Raw genomic sequence first — 24,202 nt, 5'->3', positions numbered from 1 at the left:
TGCCCCCGCACAGCTCCAGGCCGGGGGTGGGGGGACATCACGGGTAATGCACACATCGTGTCCAACACCAATGCCCCGAGTGCTGCCCAACCCCTCCTCTCACGCCAGCCTCCAGCCCTGGCAAGCGGGAAGGCTGAACGCTGCCTCTGGCACCCTCATCCTCATTTATTAAAGTGTTCATTTCCACCGCACTCGGGAAAGGTCAGGCCCATTTAAAACCTCCCTGATTTAGGATGGAATCGATTTTCCCCACTTTATTGCCTGCATCCTTCATTAGCTGCTCTAACAAGCCAGATGTGGAGAGTGGGACCAGCTGGGAGAGGAAAGGGCTGGACAGAGGAGGACCGTGGGCATCGGAGGAGAGGCCAGGGGCAAACCTTGCACCCATCCCCATCCCGTCACAGTCTCCAGCAGGTTGGCGTGCACCTCACCTCCGCCCACCTGCTTTATCCAATAACCCCAGCACATGGTGCGGGGCGGGGATGCGGCCTGAGTCACCTGGCTCTGCCTTTCCCTATTGCAGCAGAGGCACACGTCTCTCTTGAGCAACCCAGGAGTGAGGGAACAGGCACAGCAAACAGTTTGCAAGCAGCTCACTTGGGGCAAGAGAAGGACGGGGAAGAGGAGCCTGGCACCAGGCACCAGATCCTGCGCTGGGAAGGTAAGGCAGCCAGTGCTGCCCATGTGTTTGGCTTGCTGAGTGTTTGTTTGGTGGGATGTGTGTGGCTTAGGCGTGTGCCACAAGCAGCACAAGCTCGGTGATTACTGCCTGTGTCTGATAAAAGCCCTGACAAGGGGACGGGGCCAGTCCAGACCCAGCAGTGTCTAAAAGGAGACTCCCCAAGCGACCAGGGAGGGAGCAAACAGGGCAAGCAGTTTGCAAGTCAGTTCACTGCCCGCCGCTTTGAAGGGGAGACTTTAAGGTAAGCTCTTTCTTTCAATTCAGAGCAGCTAACCTACGTATAAGTAGCTAGACTACATGCATAAAATGCAGCAGGGAGACCAGTACTGAAGCCCCTTGCTTAACTGCAGTCCCGACCCAGGAGGAGTGCATGAGGGAGTTTGCTTGGAAACTCCCACCTTCCTTCACTGCAAGCTTGGTGAGAGGCAGCGGGGAAAGGGGAATGTTTCGGGGCCAAGGAGCAGCAAACAGGTGAGTTTGCTAGGGAAGGTCTGCTTGCGCGAGGGGCAGCGTGAGAGAGGCAGCGGATTAAGAGACCCAGAGAAATGGCTGGAGGACGTTGCAATGCCAGAACCACTGCCAGCTCTTCCTCTGCTTGCACCTGGAGGGGTCCGTCCAGGCAGGACCGCTCACTGCCGAGCTGGTGCTGTGGAGGTGGGATTCGGCTTCCTCGACCATGGGATGTTGTTCCAAGGAGAAGGGTTGCTGGGAAGAGATGGGATCCACCTGGCGAAGAGAGGGAAGAGCATCTTTGCAGACAGGCTCGCTTACCTAGCGAGGAGGGCTTTAAACTAGGTTGGTCGAGGGATGGAGACCGAAGCCCTGGGAGGAGTGGGGGACCTGGAGGGAGCACAAGGAGGAGGGCTCAGCTCGGAGCAAGGGACATGAAGGGGAACAAGAAGGGTTTCTACAAGTATGTCGGGAGCAAGAAGAGGATCAGGGAAAGTGTTGGGTCCCTTACTGAGTGGGGAGGCAACCTTGTAACAGAGGATGCAGAAAAGGCTGAAATGCTCAATGCCTTTTTTGCCTCAGTCTTCACAAGCAAGGTCAGCTCCCAGACGACTGCCCCGGGTAGCATAGTTTGGGGAGGAGATGACCCGCCAACAATGGTGAAAGAACAGGCTGGGGCCCATTTAGAAAAGCTGGATGTGTACAAGTCCATGGGGCCGGATGGGATGCACCCGAGGGTGCTGAGGGAGTTGGCTGATGTGATTGCAGAGACGCTGGCCATCATCTCTGAAAACTCATGGAGATCAAGGAAGGTCCTGGATGGTTGGAAAAGGGCAAATCTAGTGCCCATATTTAAGAAAGAAAAAGGAGGATCCAGACCAGTCAGCCTCACCTCGGTCCCTGGAAAAATCATGGAGCAGATCCTCAAGGAATCCATGTCTAAGCACTTGGAGAAAAAGATTAGAAACAGTCAGTAAGGATTCACCAGGGGCAAGTCATGCCTGACCAACCTGATTGACTTCTGTGATGAGATGACCGAACCTGTGGATGTGGGGAGAGCAGTGGAGGTGATATACCTTGACTTTAGCAAGGCTTTTGGTACCGTCTCCCACAGCATCCTTGCAGGCAAGCTAAGGAAGCACAGGCTGGATGAATGGGCTGTAAGGTGGATAGAAAACTGGCTGGATCATCAGGTTCAAAGGGTAGTAATCAATGGCTTGATGTCTGGTTGGCAGCTGGTATCAAGTGGAGGGCCCCAGGGGTCGGTCCTGGAGCTGTTTTTGTTCAATATCTCCATCAGCGCCCTGGAGGATGGCACAGAGCGCACCCTCAGCACGTCTGCAGATGACACCAAGCTGAGGGAAGTAGTAGATATGTTGGAGGGTAGGGCTAGGATTTAGACCTCAACAAATTGGAGGACTGGACCAAAAGAAATCTCATGAGGTTCAACAAGGACAAGTGCAAAGTCCTGCGCTTAGGAGGGAGCAATCCCCTGCACCGGTGCAGGCTGGGGGTGGCGGGCTGGGCAGCAGCTCTGCAGAAAAGGACCTGGGGGGACAGAGGACAATAAGTTGAATAGGAGCCAGCAGTGTACCCGTGTTGCCAAGAAGGCTAATGGCATATGGGGCTGCATTGGTAGGTGTGTTGCCAGTAGGGCAAGGGAAGTGATTATTCCCCTCTATTCAGCACTGGGGAGACCACATCTGGAGTCCTGTGTCCAGCTGTGCGCCCCCCACTACAAAAAAGATGTGGACACATTGGAGAGAGTCCAGCGGAGGGCAATGAAAATGAATCGGGGGCTGGGGGACAGGACTGATGAGGAGAGGCTGAGGGAAATGGGCTGATTTAATCTGCAGGAGAGAAGACCGAGGGGGATTGAATAGCAGCCTTCACCTCCCTGCAGGGAGGCTGCAAAGAGGATGGAGCTGGGCTGGTCTCAGTGGGGGCAGACGACAGGACAAGGAGCAATGGGCTCAAGCTGCAGCAAGGGAAGTTGAGGTTGGATATTATAGATTCATAGATTCATAGATGTTAGGGTCAGAGGGGACCTCAATAGATCATCGAGTCCGACCCCCTGCATAGGCAGGAAAGAGTGCTGGGTTCAGATGACCCCAGCTAGATGCTTATCTAACCTCCTTAGTTAGGAAAACTTTGTCACGAGGAGGGTGGTGGCGTCTCCATCCTTGGAGATTTGAAGACCCAGGTAGACAAAGCCTTGTCTGGGATGATGTAGTTGAGGTTGGACTAGAGCAGGAGGTTGGACTAGATGTGACCTCCTGACATCCCTTCGAGCCCTCATTGTCCGTGATTCCCAGCGCCACTCACCAGCGCCCTATAACCTTTCATTGCTGGTGGATGGATAAAGCACTTGGCACACCTCTAACTATTGCTGCTGACTCTCTCCCAACTGCCTGAACCTCTCAGGGCTGCAGAAGATTTCCCAGTAAGAACCAGTCAGGCCCCAGGACATGGTCTTGCCATGGGAGCACAGGACTGGGTCCTAGGAGGGAAGGCTCCTGTTCCTGGCTTCACTTATTGCACCTCACAGCTGTGTGCCAACTCCTCTGCGGGGGCCACAAGGCTTTGAAAAAGGCCAGGGGCAGGCCAGCTCCACGATAGCAGGTTTGCTTACAGGGATGCTGGCAGCTGCAAAGCCTGAGCCCATCCTCAAAGCAAGCTCCAGCCACTGCCTCTGGAGGCCAAAGTCCTCCACAAAGCCTGGATGCTCCTTTCCTGTTAATGGCCAGATAACTAGCAATCAATGCCGTGCATCTGGGCTAAGTGACAGCCGATTCGTGACAGCGAAGTGACAGGCAATGAGCGCTGGCCTGCCAGCAAAGCAGGGAGCTCTGGGTGTAGGTGGCCACGGTGCCCACACAGGGGACCAGGGCGGCAGCGTGCCAGGCATCCAGCGTGCCCAGGGCACGGAGCTGCAGCTGGGCCATGAGCTTTGGACAGCTCTGCATTACCCCTGGCAGAAAGGGAGGGTGGAGCAGGGACGTGGCGTCGGCACAACGCATGCAAAGGGACTGCAAAGCAATTGGAAGTGTCCCTGGGAGCAATGCCAAGCTCCCCTTTGCCCAGGCCCTGGCTATTTGGAAACTTATTGGGCACCTCAGGGCTCCTTTAGCAGGGGCCAAGGGGCTGGAGTCAGGGGTCATCCTAGGGAAGAATCCAGACCAGGCTGCTCTAGGGTAACAAGGAGCCTGGCAAGGGAAGAAAGCCACCAAGACTGCAAAAGGGGATGGGCGACCAGCAAAGAGGGGAGCGATTTCAGTCCTTAGCTGCATGTGGTTCATTACAGCAGCTATTCCCTCTCGAAGACATATGGCTAATTGACACAGCCTCTTTCACACTGCCCCAGCCCCAGCACGCCGAGTGCAGCCCACTAATCTCACGGCAATATCAACAGAGGTGTCGGGAGGAATCAGAGACACGAGTGAGCGGCAGAGAGGAGTGCCCCAGGAGATAGGGAGCCAGGCGCGGTGCCAGGCCCTGCAGCGAAGCAGGCTCTTGCATCCTGCACAGCGCTGCATTCATGGAGCAAGAGGAGAAAAGTGCCCATGCCTGCCCGGCTTTTTTTTCCAAATGCTTTCTGAACCCCACCAGCTGGCACGTCCCAGTGCCCCATGGAGAAGGCCCTGGACACAGCACTGGAGGCTGGCTTGAGCCACGAGGGGCTGGGATGGACCTTCTCGGAGGAGCTGCGAACATCTGTACACAGTGAACATCTGCACATGGCTCCAGTCCTGCCTATCTGCAGCCAGGAAGGGAGCAAGGCTGCCACGTGCACGGTGGTGGTATCCCACACACCTTTGCATGGCTGCCGCACCACCTTCACCTGGAGATGCCTCTGCTCCCAGTGCCCTGTGCCCACGCTCAGGCCCCCGGGGAGAAGGATGGGGAGCTCAGTCTCCAAGCGCTGTTTACATTCCCCGCAGATGGCAGCAATCGCTCACGTGCTTGCGCGAGGAGCTCGGCCAGCCTCCCCATCACGCCCGGGGGTGAGCAGGGCTGGCAGCCAGCACGGGGAGGAGACAGCTCCTTGCTCCGCTCGCTCCGAGCAAAGGGGCTGCAAGCAGGGGATGGCTGTGGGGTGACAGGTTGAATGAGCTAGCTGACGAGGCTTCCTCAGCACGGCTCCCAAGGGCGGTAGCAACAGCTTGGAGGAAGGAGGGAGAAGCCGGTATCACAGGCTGGGGCCGCAAGCCCGGTGAACCCAGCTCACAGGAGATGCACAGATCGCGGCATCCTCCAGAAGTAGCCATGCAGCAGGGAGCGGGGCTGGGAGGACAGTGCAGAGACAGCTGACCATCTTCTAGGGACCCAGAGAAATGCACTGGACCTCAGAGTCAGAGAAGAGCCCGGCTGGCGGGGCCTTGCAGAGGTCACTGCTCAAGACAGAGCCATCCCCATCCAAACCATCCCATTGCCTGACCTGTTCCTGACACTACACAACAGCCCTGTCTGTCGCACAACCGCAAGGCCCATTGCCCCAAAATGCCAGAGCCCCCAGACCTGCTGCAGATAAAGCAGAAAGACGAGGGCTGGCGGTGTCCTACCACCGCAACGACTGTTAAAATGCACTTGAGAGCTCCAAGCAAGAAGCTGTGCATGGAAGCAACCCTCCCCTCCTGCCCCCGAAAGTCCATGCCGATCTGCCCGTGGGGTGAAAGTCCTTCCTGATCCCAAATGTGGTGATCGGGCTGAGCCTGAGCAGAGGAGTGCAAGTGCTGAATCGCGACTTCCCAGGCCTATGAAGAGTGGAAGATGCAAGGGAAGAGGAGCAAGGAATGGATCAGGCTGGACAGATCCTGCTTTCTTAGCACCCGTGGCATCTCTTACGCTCTTAGAAGCCAGCAGCTCTTCCCTCCACCGTGTGAGCATCCCTTGAACCAAATTAGCCTGGAAACCTGGAGGGCAGCCACTGCAGAGGGCCATCAAGGCAGCTGGTGGACACCAGCAGCATGGGGCTATTGCTGGACAGCTTTCTCCACCGCAGCCGCCGCTTGCAACCCACCTCCTCCAGCACGGCGGGGACTGGGAACCGAGTCCGAAGGACTCATCCTGCTGGGAGCAGGCGTTCAGCAGAAGGCCACCGAGCTCCCTTCGGTCGGGCTCTGCCAGCTTGAATAGGTTGCGGCAGCGTGCAGGGGGCGGAGAGGGAGGAACCGTGGGCTATTCGGGGTTTGACTGCAGGATACGAAAAGTGGCAATTTCCAGCCGTCTACCCCAGGTGCCCCAACACGTGGGATTGTTCCCACGGCACATTGCACAGAGCCTAGCAGCCATGCAAAGGAGTGTGGGATACCCCACCCCCAACAATGCTACGTATATACAGGGCGTGTCTACACGGGCATTTGAGCACTCTTAAATTAATGTGCATTAGCTTCATGCTCATTAAGTGGGTTTAGGCAGGCGTCTACATGTGCAGGCATTAAAGTGCATTAACACTGTGTATGGATAGACCTGGGATTAAAGTTAATCCCAGATCAATCCATACACACAGCGTTAATGCACTTTAACAAACCTACACGTGCATTAATGTGCTTTAACTATTTGCACTTAAATTTGACACCTGCCCTTGGAAATGTAGGTGCAATTAGCCTCAAAGTCACCATTTTTAAAGCACATTAAAGGTGCCCATGTGTAGACGCGTGCCCTAATGCACCCTCAAAGCATCTCGTGTAGATGCGCCCACGAAGGAGGAAACCCCCCCAAAAGAAACACGCAGTGCCAATGCCACAGCAGCTGGCTGCTCGACTGTGCCTATCCCACGCCAGTTCGGGGAAAGCAGCGGCAGGGCAGAATGAGTCGAGGCCCTTTGCAAAATGGAGGCAAGCTCCAATTAGGAGCTCTCGGGTTGTGGGCTCTGTAATACGCCGGCTTCGGTCATGTTGGCATGGCCCTGCGATGATCCAGACCTGTTTATTAAACTAACGAGCAACTGCAAAGCTTTCTCCATCCCAGTCAACAGCATAATTGACTTGCTACAGCCCTGCAAGCCTCCTGCCTGGCAAACACAATTATTTGTAAAATTGAACTGAAATAGGGGGATGCCATTCGAAGTAGCTTCAGTCAGCAGTGAGAGCCGGAGCGGGTCCGTCTATTAGCCAGGGATGGAGAGGAGAGGAGAAGGCGAGCCGAGAGACAGAAAGGGCAGCCCAGGCACCGGGTGCCCATGAGAGATGAAGTGACACGTTCATCACAGTCTGCACCGCCCCTGCCCGAGCCATTAGGTTGCTCCTCCAGGACAGGGGCGTAGAGCGGGGGACTCCCATCCTTCCCTGAAACAGCCTAATCAGATTGGGAGGAACCAGAACAGGCTGGGAACAAGGTGTCTGGAACAACTCGTCCCCTCGCCGCGCTGCCGATCAGCCCCTGGCGTGGGCCTGGAAAGCGGTGGCTGAGATAGATCTTGTTAAACCAGTGCCAGCCACCAAGGCAGATGCACCGAACCCAGGTCAGTGCTGCCACATGCAAGGGGCACGTACACCCATGCCACGCGGCCTTGGTTTCCTTCCTCGGGCAGGGGTGGCCATGCAGCCAGTCCCCCGAGGCCTAGCAAGTCTCTGCTCCCAGGATCTCTTTTAATTATGCCTCGTTAACACAGACAATATCTCTCAGCACTTCTCTAAGAGACCCCCGCACTGCTCCACCCCGCTCAGCCGTAGTCTTGTACAGCCTCCGCACCGATCCTCCTCCCCGGGCTCCCAGACTTCTTGCATCAGCCTGACCCGGCGCCAGAAGAAAATCCCAAAGGGGCTGAGATCCAAGAGCCCTTCCAGGTGCCCCGTGGGCTGGGACGACACTTTGGGGGGGAGGCGGGTGAGAGACCTACGACTTCAGCACCAAGAGCAGGGATGGGACCGTGCAGTGTTTGAAATGGCAGAAGCACATCGGTGCTAATGGCAATGCCACGGCTAGGTCTGAGGACTGTCCCTGCTCGGATGAAATGCTCGGGACAGGGCAAGCAGCGAGCAGCGGCAGAGGTGGAGGATTTACACAGCTCTGGCTGGAGGGGGAGCGGCTGAGAGAGCTTCAATCCACAGGGGTCCTACCTAGGTGGCTACCCTAATGCAGGAAAGAGCAAGCCAGGACCCCTGACCCAGGAGGATGGGGTTGGAGGAGGAGGAGGAGCGTGCTGAAGGTCTGGCCCAGAACCAGCTGCGAGGGTCAGATCCGGTCTGTCCCAGGGGCACGCATGCTGATGCCAAGGGAAACTGGGGGTGAAACGCCCAGCTATGAACCATTCAATGCCTCTAGGATTTTTCTTTGGACCCATCTCCATCACCAAGGGGTGAAGATGATGGTAAAGAGCAGCGGTTAGGTGACTCTCCAGACCGACTTTTAAATGGGCAGGTGGAAGGAAGGTTTCCACAGACTGTGCCGCTGCAATGGTCCCTCCATAAGCATTTGGATCTGGCTGCTTGCCTCCCCCGTGGCAGAGCGGTCTGTACTCCAAGCAGCAAGGAGACGGCAAGAAGAACGAGCCGTTCTGCTCCTAACCAGCTTGGAGGCCATCTGCAGCCTCCTTCCACGAGTCCCCGGGACATGGGTTCAGATGCCTTCTCCTCCAGGTAGCCGGGAGAAGGCATGAAGACACCGCACGCTCTGCACTGGGGCACCAGACGTGCGTGCACCACATCCCCCAGCCTCCTTCCTGGAGCATGGACGGGGCACAGGTCACACGTCCTTGCTTTTCCAAGAGACTCTTAACAAAACGCTCCACGCAGAAGCCACAAACTGTCTTCTCCACGTTTCTTTCCCACTGGTTTCACAGCCGTGGGGTGTGCATAGGAACGGGATGGGTCTTTTTTGCTTCAAGAGCATCTTTGCTTTTCTTGTCGAAGCTCACATGCCTTCTACGCTGCAGCAGGAACCACGTCGACTAACAATCATGCCCTGCATTAGGTTAGGATCCAACCCTGAACCTCAGTGACACAGAAGATCACTGCATGGGGGTCAGACGTGGCTACCTCATTTGCTTTTGGAGCCCTTTCCTTGCTGCTAGCCAAGCAGCGGGCAGTTCCAGTAGTAGCTTGCCGGCGGGCTGGTTATTTGCTGCCCAGAGCTGCTGGAGGGTGGAGAGAGAAATGGCAAAGTTTCCTGCAAAAAACACACCTAACATTTGTGGTTGGCACGGCTCTGGCACCTGCCGAAGTGGTTGGAGCACTGGAGAGAGCCTCTCCATGCCCTGGAGGCTGGCTAGGCTTTAGGATCCTCCTTTTGGGCTAGCAGATGGAGGGGCAGAGAAGTTCCCCAGACCTATGGCAGTGAGGCCCAGCACTCGGCCATCCCCTCTGCCAGGGTCTGGCTCCCAGCTCCACCCTGGGGTAGCATTCCCAAGGGGCAAAAGCAGCAAGCATCGAGGGGGACCTCAGCTCGGCATGGCCTCAGCAGTCACACTTGCACTCATTTCCAGCTGCTCCAGGGCTGCAGAAGAGCCAAAGCCTTCGTTTCACACAGCCATGGTCTCCGAGCCCAACAAAGCGCTGGGCCCTGTATGCTACCCCCCCCCTCGACATGCCTGCTGTGGCAGGGTGCCCCCTCACTGGGCACCTCCCTTCCACCTACCCCACACAGCACCTGCCTACTCCCGTTGCTCCTTTGCATGGCCTGAAGGATCAGTGCTCAGCTCTGCCTTTCCCACGGGGGCTCGGTCTGCACCGGAGCTAGGTTTGTGCCCATCATGCAGGCTCTTAATGCCCCATGGGGACAGCTGCCCCCTGCCACCCACACACCTTGATTTGTTATTGATTTTTGTGCCATTTATTTCAGACAAAACCTTTTTTCCATGCCCCACCCCCCCACCGCCGCCCCTTTCAGATTTATGAGGCTGCTACTGATTTTCCTGCCAGTCCTGGGGACCCGGTGCCCCCAGATCTACCCCAGCAAGCACATTTCTAATGGCAGATGGGACAGACCAGCCCCTGCTCACGTTGATCAGGAGCACAGGCCTGGGGCTCTTTGTTCCAACCTGCTCTTAATTTCCTGCATGCTATTGTCTCTCCGATAAGTGATGGAGGGAGGTGGGGGAGCTGGTATTTAATTGCCTGCGAGATCTCAAACAAGCTAGAGCAGAGGTTATCTCCCCTAAACCCTGCTTTTTGGTCTTCCCACCCCCCTCCCTGCTCAAAGACGGGCTGCCAGAGGCTACTGAGCACACTGTGCCCTCCATGCCAGGGCTCTTTGCAAATGCTCCGCTGCCTCCCGTCTCTCCCCAGGAAGATGAGAGCCCCCAGTGCTCATCCAGGGGCAGAGGGGTGCTCAAGCAGAGGTGCAGGGAGCACCCCCAAAGAGCTGGAACTGGCAAGGAAGCCAATTCTAGCAACAGCCATTAGAGCGGGGCTCCTGGGTGGCAAGACCCCCTCTGCAAAGCTCTTGAAGCATCTGACTTCCAAGCCAAGATGTGCAAGGGGTCTGAATACCTCAAAGGAGCCAGTCCGGCCCCTTGCCCACCTTGCAGGAAGGGTTTGGATGGAGTTGGCCTTTTTCTCTCCGAGACGCCTCGCTGGAGCCTGCGGGGCTGCAGGAAAAGCCGTGCCACGGCTAGGGGCTCCCCTCAGCTCTCCGGGGGGCATCCAAAGCACAGGGGGGCTAGGAGGAAGAGAGGGAGATACAACCCTGCTTCTCTGGGGTCTTTGGGGCTAGACCCCAAAGACCAGATGAGGCTGTGTCACCCTTTCCTCTCCAGGGTCTTTGGAGCCAAATGAGGCTGTGTCACCCCCTTCATCTCTGGGGTTGTTGGGGCCAGATGAGTCTGTATTATCTCCTTTCTCTCCATGGTCTTCAGGGCTGGACCCCAAAGCCCAGATGAGACTGTCACCCCTTCCTCTCTGGGGTCTTTGGGGCAGATGAGGCTGTGTCACCCCCTCTCTCTCTGGGGCCAAATTAATCTGTATTATCTCCTCTCTCTCTGGGGTCTTCAGGGCTGGACCTCAAAACGCAGATGAGGCTGTATCATCCCCTTCCTCTCTGGGTCTTTGGGGCAGATGAGGCTGTGTCATCTCTTTCTCTCTGGCGTCTTTAGGGCTGGACCCCAAAGCCCAGATGAGACTGTCACCCCTTTCTCTCTGGGGTCTTCGGGGCTGGACCCCAAAGCCCAGGTGAGGCTGTGTCACCCCCTTCATCTCTGGGGTTGTTGGGGCCAGATGAATGTGTATTATCTCCTTCCTCTCAGTGTCTTTGGGGCCAGATGAGGCTGTGTCACCCCCTTCATCTCTGGGGTTGTTGGGGCCAGATGAGGCGGTGTCACCCCTTCCTCTCTGGGCTCTTTGGAGCTGGATGAGGCTGTGTCACCCCTTCCTCTCTGGGGTCTTTGGGGCCATATGAGGCTGTGTCACCCCTTCCTCTCCGGGGTCTTCGGGGCCAGATGAGGCTGTCACCCCTTCCTCTCCAGGCAGTGCTGGGGCTGGACGAGGCTGTGCCATCTCCTAGCCCCCGGGGGTGCTGGGGCTGGACCCCAAAGTGGAGGTGAGGCGGGGTCACCCCTTCCTGCCCGGGCGGCGGGGCTGGACGAGGCTGTGCGAGCCGGGCCGGGGGAGCCGGCGGGGCGGCGCCGGGTGCGGAGCATCCTCGGAGGCGGCGCGTGCTCCCGGGCGGGCGCAGCCCCGCGCCTCCCCCGGCAGCCGGAGCGGGGAGGCGGCGCGGAGGCAGCGGCAGCGCGGAGCGGAGCGGAGCGGAGCGCAGCGCAGCGCAGGGAGCAGGTGAGCGGGGCCGGAGCCCGGCAGGGGCGGCTACAGGTGTCGCGGGCTGCGGGAAGCGGGGCGAGGGAGCAGTGGGGGTCCCGCTGCCCCGTCCCCCGGCCCCGGGGGGACCCCTGCCCGCACCCCCAGGAGGGGGAAGGCAGGTGGGGCTGGGCTGCGGAGGGGCGATGCCCCAGGCACCGGGGTGCAGGTGGCAGGGGCCGAGGAGGGCAGGCGCTGGGTTTCTCCCGGTGCCTTCAGTGAGTGCGGAGCAGAGCAACGCCCGGGTGAGGCTGCCGGGTCCAGCCGTCCCTTGCTCGCGGGGCTGAGCGTGCAAGCGCTCGCAGACGTGGGGAAGGGGCACGGGCTGGCGCAGGCTGCGGGGAAAGGGAGGCAGAGCCTGCAGCCGCTGGGCGAGCTCTGCGAGGAGGAGCAGGGAGCAGGAAGGGACTCCTTTGTGCCCATGTTCTCCGCTTTCTAGACCGCCCAGCCCCTCGAGCCGGGGAGGATGAGAGCCCCTTTCCTCTGAGCCGTCGGTGCCCGGTCAGGACGGAGCCATGGACGGGGAGCCGGACCTGCCCAACATCACCCAGTTCTGGTACTCCTCGGCCTCGCCCTTCCACAACCTGTCCACCGAGACGCCCGCCAACGCCTCCCAGAACGTCACCCACAACCACTTCGACCTGACCAGCAACGCCGTCCTCACCCTCATCTACTTCGTGGTGTGTATCATCGGGCTCTGCGGCAACACCCTGGTGATCTATGTCATCCTCCGCTACGCCAAGATGAAGACCATCACCAATATCTACATCCTCAACCTGGCCATCGCCGACGAGCTCTTCATGCTGGGGCTGCCGTTCTTGGCCATGCAAGTGGCGCTGGTCCACTGGCCCTTTGGCAAAGCCATCTGCCGGGTCGTCATGACGGTGGACGGGATCAACCAGTTCACCAGCATCTTCTGCCTCACCGTCATGAGCATCGACCGGTACCTGGCCGTGGTCCATCCCATCAAGTCTGCCAAGTGGAGGCGGCCTAGGACGGCCAAAATGATCAACGTGGCCGTGTGGGGGCTCTCTCTGTTGGTCATCATGCCCATCATGATCTACGCCGGGGTGCAGAGCAATCACGGGCGCAGCAGCTGCACCATCATCTGGCCGGACGAGTCCGGCGCGTGGTACACGGGCTTCATCATCTACGCCTTCATCCTGGGCTTCCTAGTGCCCCTCACCATCATCTGCCTTTGCTACTTATTCATCATCATCAAGGTCAAGTCCTCCGGCATCCGAGTGGGCTCCTCCAAAAGGAAAAAGTCGGAGAAGAAAGTCACCCGGATGGTCTCCATTGTGGTCGCCGTCTTCATCTTCTGCTGGCTCCCCTTCTACATCTTCAACGTCTCCTCCGTCTCCGTCCTGATCGTGCCCACGCCCGCCCTCAAGGGCATGTTCGACTTCGTCGTGGTCCTCAGCTACGCCAACAGCTGTGCCAACCCCATCCTCTACGCCTTCCTGTCCGACAACTTCAAGAAGAGCTTTCAGAACGTCCTCTGCCTGGTGAAGGTCAGTGGCATGGACGATGCGGACAGGAGCGACAGCAAGCAGGATAAATCTAGGCTAAACGAGACCACGGAAACCCAAAGGACCCTCCTCAATGGGGATCTGCAGACCAGCATCTAAGGGGACTCTGGGATTGTCCTTCATCAGTGTTCCTCTCCTCCTCCTTAGGGCAGTAGCACGCGGCGAGTCAGGTCCAGAGCGCTTGACCTTTGCTCGGTCCCGGGGGTGGTGGTGTCACAACTCATGGGGAAGGGGGCAGGGTCCCGTACCCAGACGAACTGCTCAACTGCAGGCAGGTTGGCTGTCAAATCCCGAGAAGGATGTAGCTCAGATGACACGCTGAGAGCCACCCCTTGGAAAAGCTCACATGCATGAGTGTGCATTTAAAGCAGGCAGTCCCAGGCCAAGCTCAGCCCTGCTGCCACTCCATCGATCCCTTTGGCGTTACCCACAGGGACGATGGCAGGGGTCCTGGCATGCAGGCTGCGTTCACACATAAGGAAACAGCGGGGCCGAGGCAGCCCTGTCCGGCAGGGTGGCATGGACACAGCCCGGGGTGCTCATGCTATGTGCTTGCACGCATTGGCATGCTCCATCCCACCCCGGCGTGTCTTACGCACAGACATTTCTGCCTGCGTCTTTGCAAAGCAGGGCATGCAGCTGGGGACACTGAAGCTGGCCGAGAGCACCAGTGCACACCTTCACAGCCAAACCCTCTGGTAGGGCATGCAAAATATGCAGGTCCTCCCCACACCCCATATTCAAAGCTTTGTATTATTTGATCATTAAGCAGGTCCCCCGGCCCCCCGCGGCTTTCGGAGGCTGCCGGTGCATTATTTAGTGGCATTCCTGCCACTAGGGAAGCAACAAAACTCGGATCACATCCGAAGAAAAACATCCCTGTCCCCGGTCAGGCAGCCAGGCACCTCCGTGTCTGTGTGTGCCCGGCCTTTCCCATCACTAGCTGCGGGTGGGCATCAGCTCGGGGCTGGCTCTCCCACCTCGGATCTCAGAGCAGCTGCTTTTCCCCTTTCTCCCTTCAAACTCGGCTGGCCAAAAAAACGCTCTCTTCAATGTAAAATGTGCCCTTCTTCCCTGCCCCCTTAATGCTGATCTCGCCTGCAGGGCCTCATCACCTGGCCTGCAGGTCTGGGAATTTGGCTTCATGCTGCACATTTCCAGACGTGTGGGGAGACCTGCAGGTGGGCTGACATGGGCTGGATGTGGCCTGGGAGCCAGGGAAAATGCTGCTGCTTTAGAAAACAGGCTGGGAGAGAGTCAGTCCTGAGCTAGCGGGGGGGTTAGGTTCATTTCATAGATGTTAGGGGCTGGAAGGGACCTTACAGATCATCGGGTCCAGCCCCGCTGCACTTGGGGCTGGGGCAGACGACTTGAGAGTCCTCCCTGGTGATTTTAGTGGCCACAAGTCCCAAAGCCATTGTCTGCCTGTCCTTTTCCTCTCCTGAGCAATGCACGTTGTTTGCTTTTCCCTACCAAGCTCGCAGAGGGTGTGCCTAGCAGCTCGGGTCTTTGAGTCCTCGGCAGGAGGGGTTTGGAGATGCCTGGCTTGGGGGGTCTGCCGTGCCCGCACGTTGCAAGCAGCTGGAGACTAGTTCTGCGCAGGTGGCTGTTTTATCTGGGCATGGACGTTGCTGATGCAGAGAAGATGGTTTTGAAGGACTGGATGAGGTGAGAGGGATGCTTGACGATTGCCTCGGAGAGATGTCAGGGCAGGGGCTGAGCTTATTCTCATGTCAGCCTGTGCACAGCATACCCATGACCGCCGGCGCTATAGAGGGGAGGAGGAGACAAACTCTGATAGGCAAAGAAGGAGTCTTTGTAAATCCCCTAAAGGAAGGTACTCGGGTGCATGGAGGCCTTAGTGCCTCTCGTGGTGGGACGCCTTCTCCAGTCCGAGCGAGCTGGATGCCTAGCGCTGCCGGTAGCCTACAGAGCCTGGTCCAGCCTGCATCTGTATCAGCATCTGCACAGTGCTGGGGCGGACCAGGTGTGAGCCAGCCCGGCAGCACTAGCCAGCATCGGTCTGGACTCGAGCCACAGCCTTTGGGCCTGGCAGGTCTGCGTCCTGGGCTGGCAGGTTTGGGTCCTCCTGGTCCCGAGGCTTGGAGCAAAGCTCGCCTGGAAAAGCAGGACAGAGCAGAATTGGCTTTGGAAAGGCAGTCAGGGACGGTGGAGGTGGGGTCCGGTCTCACAATGCCAAGATGGGATGGTGATAGGGATAAACACGTCAGCTGGAGCAGCGAGGGCTGCTTGCCTGGGGCTAGGACAAGTGCTGATGGTTAGATTCGGCTGCAAAGAAAAATGTACTGATGCTAATCTGCTCCGTGCCCCCGGCCTGCCCCCATGGGAGCAGCTGCAACGATTGGGAAACTCTAATCCGGCGATCTGGTGGGGGAGCGAGGAAACCGAACAGATTTTTTTTCCCTTTTAAAGTCCCAGTTAGTCTCCAGCCATGTAGCCAGCAAGGTCCCTTGTGACCGGTGATTTTGGGAGAACAGGAAGCCCTGGGGACACAGCAATCCATGCTCTTGTAATGAGAGAAGTGGGGTCTGAATTTGGCCCCTGGCACTTTGGGGCGCAGGCTCTGGAGCTGTAGCAGCACTGGGGGTTTTTTAGGATGGAGAAAACCAGGCGTACAGCCACTCCTGCCCCTGCTTGCCTTGCACTTGATGTAGTCAGAGGTATTCGGATAGGGCTTGTTCCCCTGGTATCCAGGGCTAAAAACAGAGGTTGGATTTCTCCCAGGACAAAGCCTTTTAATCTTGGGGTCCTGCAGAGGCCAACCCTATCGTCTCACGGGATGCATCTGAATTAACACTTTGCCCTGGGACAATCCCAGCTAATGCGAATGCTGTTTTTAGCTGAGCAAATAGCAGAGACAGACGCACAGAGCGGTTATCCGCGCCCTACAGGAAGGGGGCCTCAAATTTAGGGACACCCCATTTCTTGATAGCTGGAGGGGCCCTGCTGGGGCACCCCAAATTGGAGCAACTGCTTTGGAAGCAATGCCCATAGCTTTGCCCAGAGTCATGCCACACCTGACCCCGGGGCTCAAATACAGGGCTCCCCTGTAGACCAGCCCCTCCCCAGGCAGCACCCGTCTGCCTTCCCGTGCCATGCTGCCAAGCAGGCATGTGCAGGCCCCATCTACAACGGCTATTCCCCAATGCTTTGTTGCGCAGCCCCTGATTCTGGTGCAAACTCAGGGTAGGCACAATTTGTCCTGGCATTACTAGCTACGGTGACAGAGAAGCAGCCCCCTGAGATCTGGTGTTTTCAAACCAGCTGAGGCAGGGGTAGATGGCCTCAGAGCTGCATTTTGCAGATGTCTGCTGGCAAAATGATGTTTCTAACCAGGTTGTGGCTCAACTTTCCTCCCCCTGCAAGCCCTTCCCAGGTGCATTGAACACTGCATGGGGCAGATTTGGACCCTCAGTTACACCATGGACTTTCTCAGCCATCCAGGGCAGAAAGCATACTGACTTTCACAACAATTTAATAGCAAAGACTACCCCCCAAGCCCTCCACTTGCATCTGGCTTGCGGGACAGGGCTCCCGTTCTCATGCTGGGCTGACGGCGAGGTCTGCGTCTCTATGCTGCTGCCATAAGAGGAATTAAATATTAACTGAGGCTTTGTGAGAACAAAGAAGGATGCGTTAGGGATGCCCCAGGCATTAGAGACCTCAGGCAAGTCCCACATGAAAATGAGGTATTGTGGTCGCGAGTGCTGGGCCTGGAGCCCTTTATCAAGCCAAGGTTTAGATGCCAGAGCTGCAGCGCAGCGGGTTCAAGCGGTTTAATGCCAGGTGGGTGGTAAAGCATGATTTATGTGGGAAAAAAGCCATGCCAGGGGCAGGAGGGAGACAAAAGTCCCCATGCTTCAGCCCCTTGCCTCTGAGGAAGGGAGAGGAGCTGCCTGCACATCGCTCCCAGACACCTGTTGGCGGCTGTCCCCAGGGCTTGCTAATGGTATAGCCATGCTGGGACGCGAAAGCGGTGCCTTCTTCCCTTAAAATTGGGGGTTTGAATCAATTTAATAGCAGCAGACTCTCTGGTGAGCACTGGGAGCAGCTCGAGAGAAGCTTATTGCAGCAGAGCTGCCACAAGCTCCCAGCAGCCAGGCAGAGATAAGGCCCCGGGCAAGGGAGGACTATACACAGCCCAGGCTGCAGATCTCCATGCACCAGCTCGCGGGGGAGGCCAGGCCAGGAGTAAAGCAGGCCCAGCTGTCTCTTCACTCTGCTGAGAGTGAAGCCCTTTGCAAAGATAATTTTCTGCTTCTTCAGAAGTTGCCAGGGAGGGGGTGAGGCTCTGCCCAGCACTGAGTCATTCATAGCCCAAGCTTTGCAAAGTTTGCTAGATTTTTCCCACTATCTGAGCAAGCCCTTGGGCTGGCTTCCTGCACTTCTGGGGGAGAGGAGAGGAGGCTTGAAGAGCAGCCCTCTGCATGCTGCAGACCCCCACCTCCCTCTGCCCGGTCCCCGCTTAGATGGTAGCTCCAGGTCACAGCTTGTTCTCTCCTCTGCGTGGGTCTGCGACCTGCACAGATGGACAGAGGGCTGGGGCAGGAGGCTGTGGGGATGGATGGGGGCCGGGGCAGGAGAGGATGGAGATGGGCCGGTGCACAGTGGCAGGGGAAACACCACCCCAGTGCCACATGTCTGCTGCGGGGAAGCGCTCAGCTCTGCACTTGCTTACAGCCAGCATAGAAAAAGCACGGCCAAGGTGTGCTCTCCCTTGATGGAGCTTGAATGGCTTGGAGCAAGAGCAAATGGCTTCCCCACTCCCCTCCCCGGGGTCTTAGGGAGAGGATTGTGCTAAAATCATGGCCGAGCTCTTGGCTGTTTGGGTCTGGAGGGAACGGGTCCCTGTTTTCAGTGATTTTAAAGGCCCCCCGTTTGCCCCACCTGTGCAAAGGCGGCGTGCGGCAGGTTCATTGTGCCGAGATGGCAAGTGTCGGGACCCAGAGGAGACTGCAGGTGTTTGTTTCCCCTCGTTGGACCTCTCTAGGTTCAACAAGGATTTTAATTAACCCCTGTCCCTGCCAGGGCTGCAAAAGCAGAGCACCATAAACCTCTGAGAGCCGCGGTGAAGTCACCGTTCACTACAGGAGCCGGTGGGGGCACCATCCTGCCATCCTCACTCCACCAAACAGGGTCCCGAGGCTTTGCGTGCTGGACAGGATGGTGCGGATGGGTTGGCGCTAGGGTCCCCGGGCAGCTTTGGGGGCTGGTGACGAGTGCTGGACTCTGCCGAGAGGTTTCCCTGCACAGGGTCGTTGGGGCGGAGATCGCGGGGGTGCTGGAGTGAGCCTGCGGCTCCATTTGTCCCCCGTGTCCCTGCCGTGCCAGGAGCAGGGTGGCTTCATGCACGATCCTGCCAGGTGCTATCACCTTCACCCCCGGGGCCGCAGAGCCGAAACCACCATCAGCAGATCTCTAGAGATGACAAGCAAGAGGCTCTTAGTGCTCACAGCCCAGAGGGCCTCTGTCCTGATCAGCCACCGATTACTGTCTCCACACGACTGCATAGGAGGAAAGATAACCTTGCAGATGAGTGCCTGCCCTGGCTCCTCCTTGATGGGGATCTTAAAGCCCTGGGCAAACAGCACTTCATTTATCCACTTTGGAAGCAGAGGCAGGTCTCATCTGTACATAACAGATGGGGAAGTCGGAGCCGGAGAGCGGCTAAGTGACTTACCCAATGCACACAGCCACTCACTAGCAAGGACCCAGGCGTCCGACCCCCAGTTTCGCACTTAAACAGCGTAACCCAGCAGGATTGGGAGCAGGCTGGAGGGAAAAAGCTAAATCTGCCAGTCTCGGAGAGGTGCCAGCCTGGACTAGATGGTCCAAGCTCCCTGCCAGCTCTCCAGCGGCGGCACGGATGTGCCACGCCAGCCACTGCGCAGAGCTCAGTAGCAAAGCAAGCAAGGATGCTGTGCTGGGGGCCGACGAGCTGACCTCCATACTGGAGGAAGGCCTCTCCGTGCCGCCTTTGCCCCAAAACCCACCACCCATGGGCATGCCAGGACGTCCTGGCAGGCTTGCTCTGCTGCCAGTGCCTATCCTGAGCATCACCCCCACCCCTTCCCCAGCACAACCTCGAAGCAAGGCTGGAGGGCTGAGCAGCAGTAGGAGCCAGGACTCCTGGGTCCTACGCCTGCCTCTCCCCCGTGCTCCTGGCTCCCCGTCTGTGCAAAGCAGGCTGAGATCCAGGGGTGCAAGAGGCACGGCTAGCATTAAAGACGTTTGAAAAGGGGGCAGGCTGCATTCCCTGCTGCCCTGGCTCCCATCGAGGCCGGACCCGGTGGAGCGGAGAGGTGAGCATCGGGGCCCTGGGCTAGGAGCCAGGCTGGCTCCTTGGTGCCCTCCTGTCCTCAGCATCCCTCCGCCGTGTTTGGGTGAAAGCATTGCAGCTGGTCTCCATAGCAACCTTGCAAGGTACCCAAGGCTGCAGGAAGGCTCCGGAGCAGAGGGGACCACCAGCTGCCCCCACCCGGCAAGGGCCGGCCGCCACCTTCCTCAGCCTCACTGGACACGTGGCCTCTGCGGGCACAGGTCAGCCCGTGCCCCGCAGCTTCAGGGTAAAGAGATGCCACGGCCCATCTTTAGCCTGGTGCCATACAAACCTTTGTGACCCCAGTCCTGGCAAGGGAGGGGGATGTTATTTATCTCTGTGCTTCCAGTGGGGAAACCGAGGCTGGGGCATGGAGCCTCACACTAGCACAGCAGCTCGAAACAGCTCCAGGCATCTGAGCTCAGGCTGCAACCAGACCTTGCCTTTATGCAGGGATAACCCTCTTGGTCCCAGGACAGAGTGCAATTGCACAGACAGCCACACGTTAGCCTGTGTAAACTACCCAATTCCTGGCTAACAGGTAGCATCCGTCCATCCCGGGTCCGTGCAGCTATCCCGGGACTGCCTCACTGCATCTATGGCAGAGCATTCAGCTGCTTGCTAAACCCCCATTAGAAGGGCAATGCATGCACACGCCAATCCTGGGATATCTCTGTCCTGGGACAGACACAACTTACCCAGGGACAAAGGCAATGTCTGTTCCTACCTTGAGTGCAGCGTGGTGGTGGTGCACGGGGGGATCTTTCTGAGGACTAGCGCGTTGCAGGCGATGCACCGTCTCGGGCAGCATGGAGGGGCGGCCGGCCGGCCGGGGAGCAGAGCTGAGGGCCCTACGCTGGGTGCTCAGGGAGGGGAAGAGGGAGAAGCTGAGGCTGGGGGGATCTAGACCCAGGGCAGGGGGTTGCTTTTCACCCACCCTCCTTCGAGGCAGCTGCAGGCTTCATCGCTGGGCCGTACTCTGCACCCGTCTGTACCCCGAGAGGAGAGGGCTCCCATCTCCCCAGATCACTCCCCATTGCCGTTTGGCCCGTGAGCTCTGAAATGCACCCGTTGGCTCGTTGGCACAGCCGATGCCTTTAGCAGACGCCCTTGCACTTGGGATCTGAACCCAGAGCAGCTGGGCATTGCCTTTTTACGGCACCCTGCTCTGTCAGCCAGTCGCTGCAAGGCTCCCCCTTCCCCGAAAAAGCCAGATGCGGGGCCGTCTCGCTCCTGCTACGTCAGCGCCTTTCCCCTCTGCTCTGGATTAAAAAGGGCACAGAGACAAAACTCTTGCTGGCTGCAATTGCCGGCAGGTCCCATCCCTCTTGCTTTACACCTATTCTCCACTGCATTTAAAACACACGCGCGTGCAGCAACAAGACAGTGCAGTTGCAGCTTCAGGCGTGCATCCACATAACTTGAGAAGGGAGAGAAAAATCGCACGTGCACACGCAGCTCCCATTGGAAGGGTCTTTCCTTGCAAAAGGCTGAGATTTTATAGGGAGGAAATTAAAATCAGGGGACTCGTGGAACAACCCACGTGGGATTCGCCCTGCTCTAGGAGGGCAAAGCCAAGTAGGGTCTCTCTTCCCTGCATGCGCCAAAAGGCAAAGCTGAGCCAGCTCCAGCTCCCAGGTAGCTCGCAGCCCACCTACCTCCCGGCAGGTTAAACAACTGGAAAATTAAAACAGCTCTCAGATCAAGGCAGCACCCAAATTACCTCCAGCCCAGGGGATTGACCACAGGTAGCATGCACGCGCGAGACAGAAAAGGCCACGGCAAACGAGAGCCCGAGCAAAGCGGCCGCTCTGCAAGAGAGGAGGAATCGGCATTAGATCCGGGCCACGGCCCCCGGGACAGCCGGGTGTTTGGGAGCAGCAGGCGGGCGATCGCTATCCTGGCGCATTGCCCCAAGGACCCGGCGCGCCCGCTTTGGCCATTGCTTTGCCAGGCCTGTTGGATGGGAGCTCCTTGCCGGCCAGACGCCCCAAAGAGGAGAAAGAAACGGTTCCCCCAAGGGCTTGGCTCTCCTGTCCGCTCCTCTGCTCTGCAGGATTAATTGCACTGACACCCGTAGGGGAAGGCTGGCTCGGCCCCCCGCTAAGGGCTTGATCCAAAGCAGCTTCCACCCAATGGGGAGAAGGGAGAGGAGGATCGGGCCCTACCTCCCCCGTCTTTTAACCGGAGTTGTCATTTTTCTACCCAAAAGGTGACACAACACCCCCGCCTTGCTCCTTCCCTCTCGCTCTTGGCTTCCCCGAGGCCGACCCTCTTCAGTGGATTCCAGTTGAACCAGTGTCAGGAAGATCAGGACCAAGCCCCCTGGCATTAGCTAGCCGTAAGGACAGTCAGGCCCCTGGTCTGAGCTTCCCGGGACCCTTTCCAAAAGGGGCAAAGACTCTGACCCACCCCCCCCAGCCATTCGATCGCGCCCCAGCCCGGCTGCGCTGGAGACGGAGGCTGTACGTACAGCACGGACCCACCGCGGGATTTTGGCTACTCCTACTCCCCCAACGACGCGTCGGCCTTTTGTACCCCCCGTGCTCGCCGGTGTACGAGACCCGCTGTGCATGTTCGGTGTCATGTGTGCGTGCGCGTGGCGGTCGGCCCCTGCCCTCGTGGGTCCTACGCGCCCGTGTTGCCCCACCATCCTAGAAGGGGCAACTGGACTCCTCCGGGGATTGCAGGCTCCGCTCCTCCGCCGGCAGGTTACACGACGGCTGTGAAGACAGGCGGTGGAATAGCCCCTAAAGCCGCGATGACCCTCCTCGCCGGAGAAAAACTCCCCCCCCCCGTGATCTATAATTTATGTTGTATATGCCGTGTGCGCGTCACTTGTAACGTAAGACCGGTTGTATCTCCCCTGACTGTGAAACACAAGAGATAAAGTCACTTTCTTTTATTGGCTCAATGCTTTTTTTCCCCCCTCCCTCTTTGCAAACAGGCTGGTTAGAGCCATCTCCCTGGAAAACTCATGCTCTGCCAAGGGGGATCCCGGGCCGCAGCCGCTCTGTGTGCTCTGCATCTCTGAACAGGTCGAAGCGAATAAGCGACAAGCAAAGAGCTGTACTAGAGTGGCCGTGAAGATGCCCCAGACTGATGTTAGTTATTATTATTATTATTAGTTACTATTAGATGTGTTATGGGGGAGTCATCCCCTGCTTCTTCTAGCCCACCTGCCCCTTGGGTGGGCTCATAGCCCGGCTAACAAGGGGTCTGGGGCAGTTGCTGCCACGTGTTGGCTGAATCTAGCTCAGCAAGGAAACCAGAAAGGGCAAGGAGAGTAGTGCCAGGTGGTGAAAGCAACACCTGCCCCGCTCGTCCTTACCCCCGATGGGTGCTAGACACGGGCAGAGGGTTGAGGGCAGCCCTGAGAGCAGGGTGGCATTTGCAAGGTGCTAGTGCAATCACACCCCCAGCTGCTATTCTGCACCCTGCAATTACAGACCTCCCCGCCCCGACCGTCTAGCCCACTGCAGGCCCGAAGATGGGGCAGACGCTGCTCCCCTCCCTCCTGTTGGGTAGGGTATCGCTCTCCAAGCCGCCCTATTGAGATCAATGGCATGATTTCAAAAGGAAGACACTACACAGCATAAAAACAGCAGCATGGGGAAAAAAAACCCGCCATGAGAGCTTGGAGAGACAGTCAAGTCCCCTTGCTAAACACACGCGACTGACTCGACCTCTGCCCCGCGATTCTCAACCAGGGTGCCACAGCAATCTGGGGCGCCTCCACGTCCTTTCAAGGGTGTCTGTTCAATGCCACCATGTTAGGTTTGCAAGCACAATTTATAGGATAGACCCAGAGATTTCCAATAGATATCCAAAGTGCTGGGCTTCTTGCATTCTTTGCAACAGAAAAACTGCACTATTATTTTTCTGAGTTTTCACTCTTTTAAGCAAAGAGGTGACATTTTCCAAAGGGATGGAGGGGACTTTGAGTCTACCTAGGGGTGTCTTGACTCAAGAAGGTAGACAAGGTTCTTTGGGTGAATCCGATATCTTTTATTAGACCAACTTAAATAGCTGGAAAAACCTACACCCTTGAATCAGGAAGGTTGAGAACTCCTGCTCTTCCCAAATTCAGCACAGACGCGCTTCTGACCGTGTGCAACCCTTTATAAAGAAGCTTCCAAGAAATTTGGTGCATTGAAGCTAAGGGGCATAAGAGACGGGCATCCACATCCCAGGTGGCCGCATTACTGATCCATCTGAGAGACAGACTGATAGATGAGAGGGGAAACCCTTGTTTGAGTGGCTGCATGGAGCCCCCTTTTGACATGATATGTCTAGAAAGACTCAGAACTGCTTTTCAACTAGGCTGCAGTATTGGAGCGAATCACTGGAAAATGAGGGTAGAAAGAGACCTCGGGAGGTCACGTCTAGTCCAACCCCCTGCTCCAAGCAGGACCAGCCCCAACTCCATCATCCCAGACACGGCTTGGTCTACCCGGGCCATGAAAAT

The 24,202-nt window shown here is 57.7% G+C and overlaps 2 protein-coding genes across 4 annotated transcripts in view; both read left to right on the top strand.

Annotated features, from left to right (window-relative positions):
* RPL38 (ribosomal protein L38) overlaps window positions 1-24,202 on the top strand; it is a 548,453-nt gene that overhangs the window by 243,620 nt on the left and 280,631 nt on the right. The gene's annotated exons all lie outside the window — the stretch shown is intronic.
* On the top strand, window positions 12,024-22,648 carry SSTR2 (somatostatin receptor 2). 2 transcript variants are annotated; one of them, XM_059732009.1, is made up of 2 exons: window positions 12,024-15,062; window positions 21,947-22,030. In XM_059732009.1, the coding sequence occupies exon 1, from the start codon at window positions 12,378-12,380 to the stop codon at window positions 13,491-13,493; it is 1,116 nt and encodes a 371-aa protein (XP_059587992.1). In that variant the 5' UTR covers window positions 12,024-12,377; the 3' UTR covers window positions 13,494-15,062; window positions 21,947-22,030. The 2 variants fall into 2 exon arrangements, with proteins under 2 accessions (XP_059587992.1, XP_006275988.2); XM_006275926.4 differs by having other exon boundaries at window positions 12,027-13,376; window positions 21,947-22,648.

The sequence above is a fragment of the Alligator mississippiensis genome, chromosome 8, assembly GCF_030867095.1.
Source record: "Alligator mississippiensis isolate rAllMis1 chromosome 8, rAllMis1, whole genome shotgun sequence".
Classification (NCBI taxonomy): Eukaryota; Metazoa; Chordata; order Crocodylia; family Alligatoridae; genus Alligator; species Alligator mississippiensis.
The sequence above is the reverse complement of the archived record's forward strand: the minus strand, read 5'-3'. Positions and strand labels throughout refer to the sequence as shown.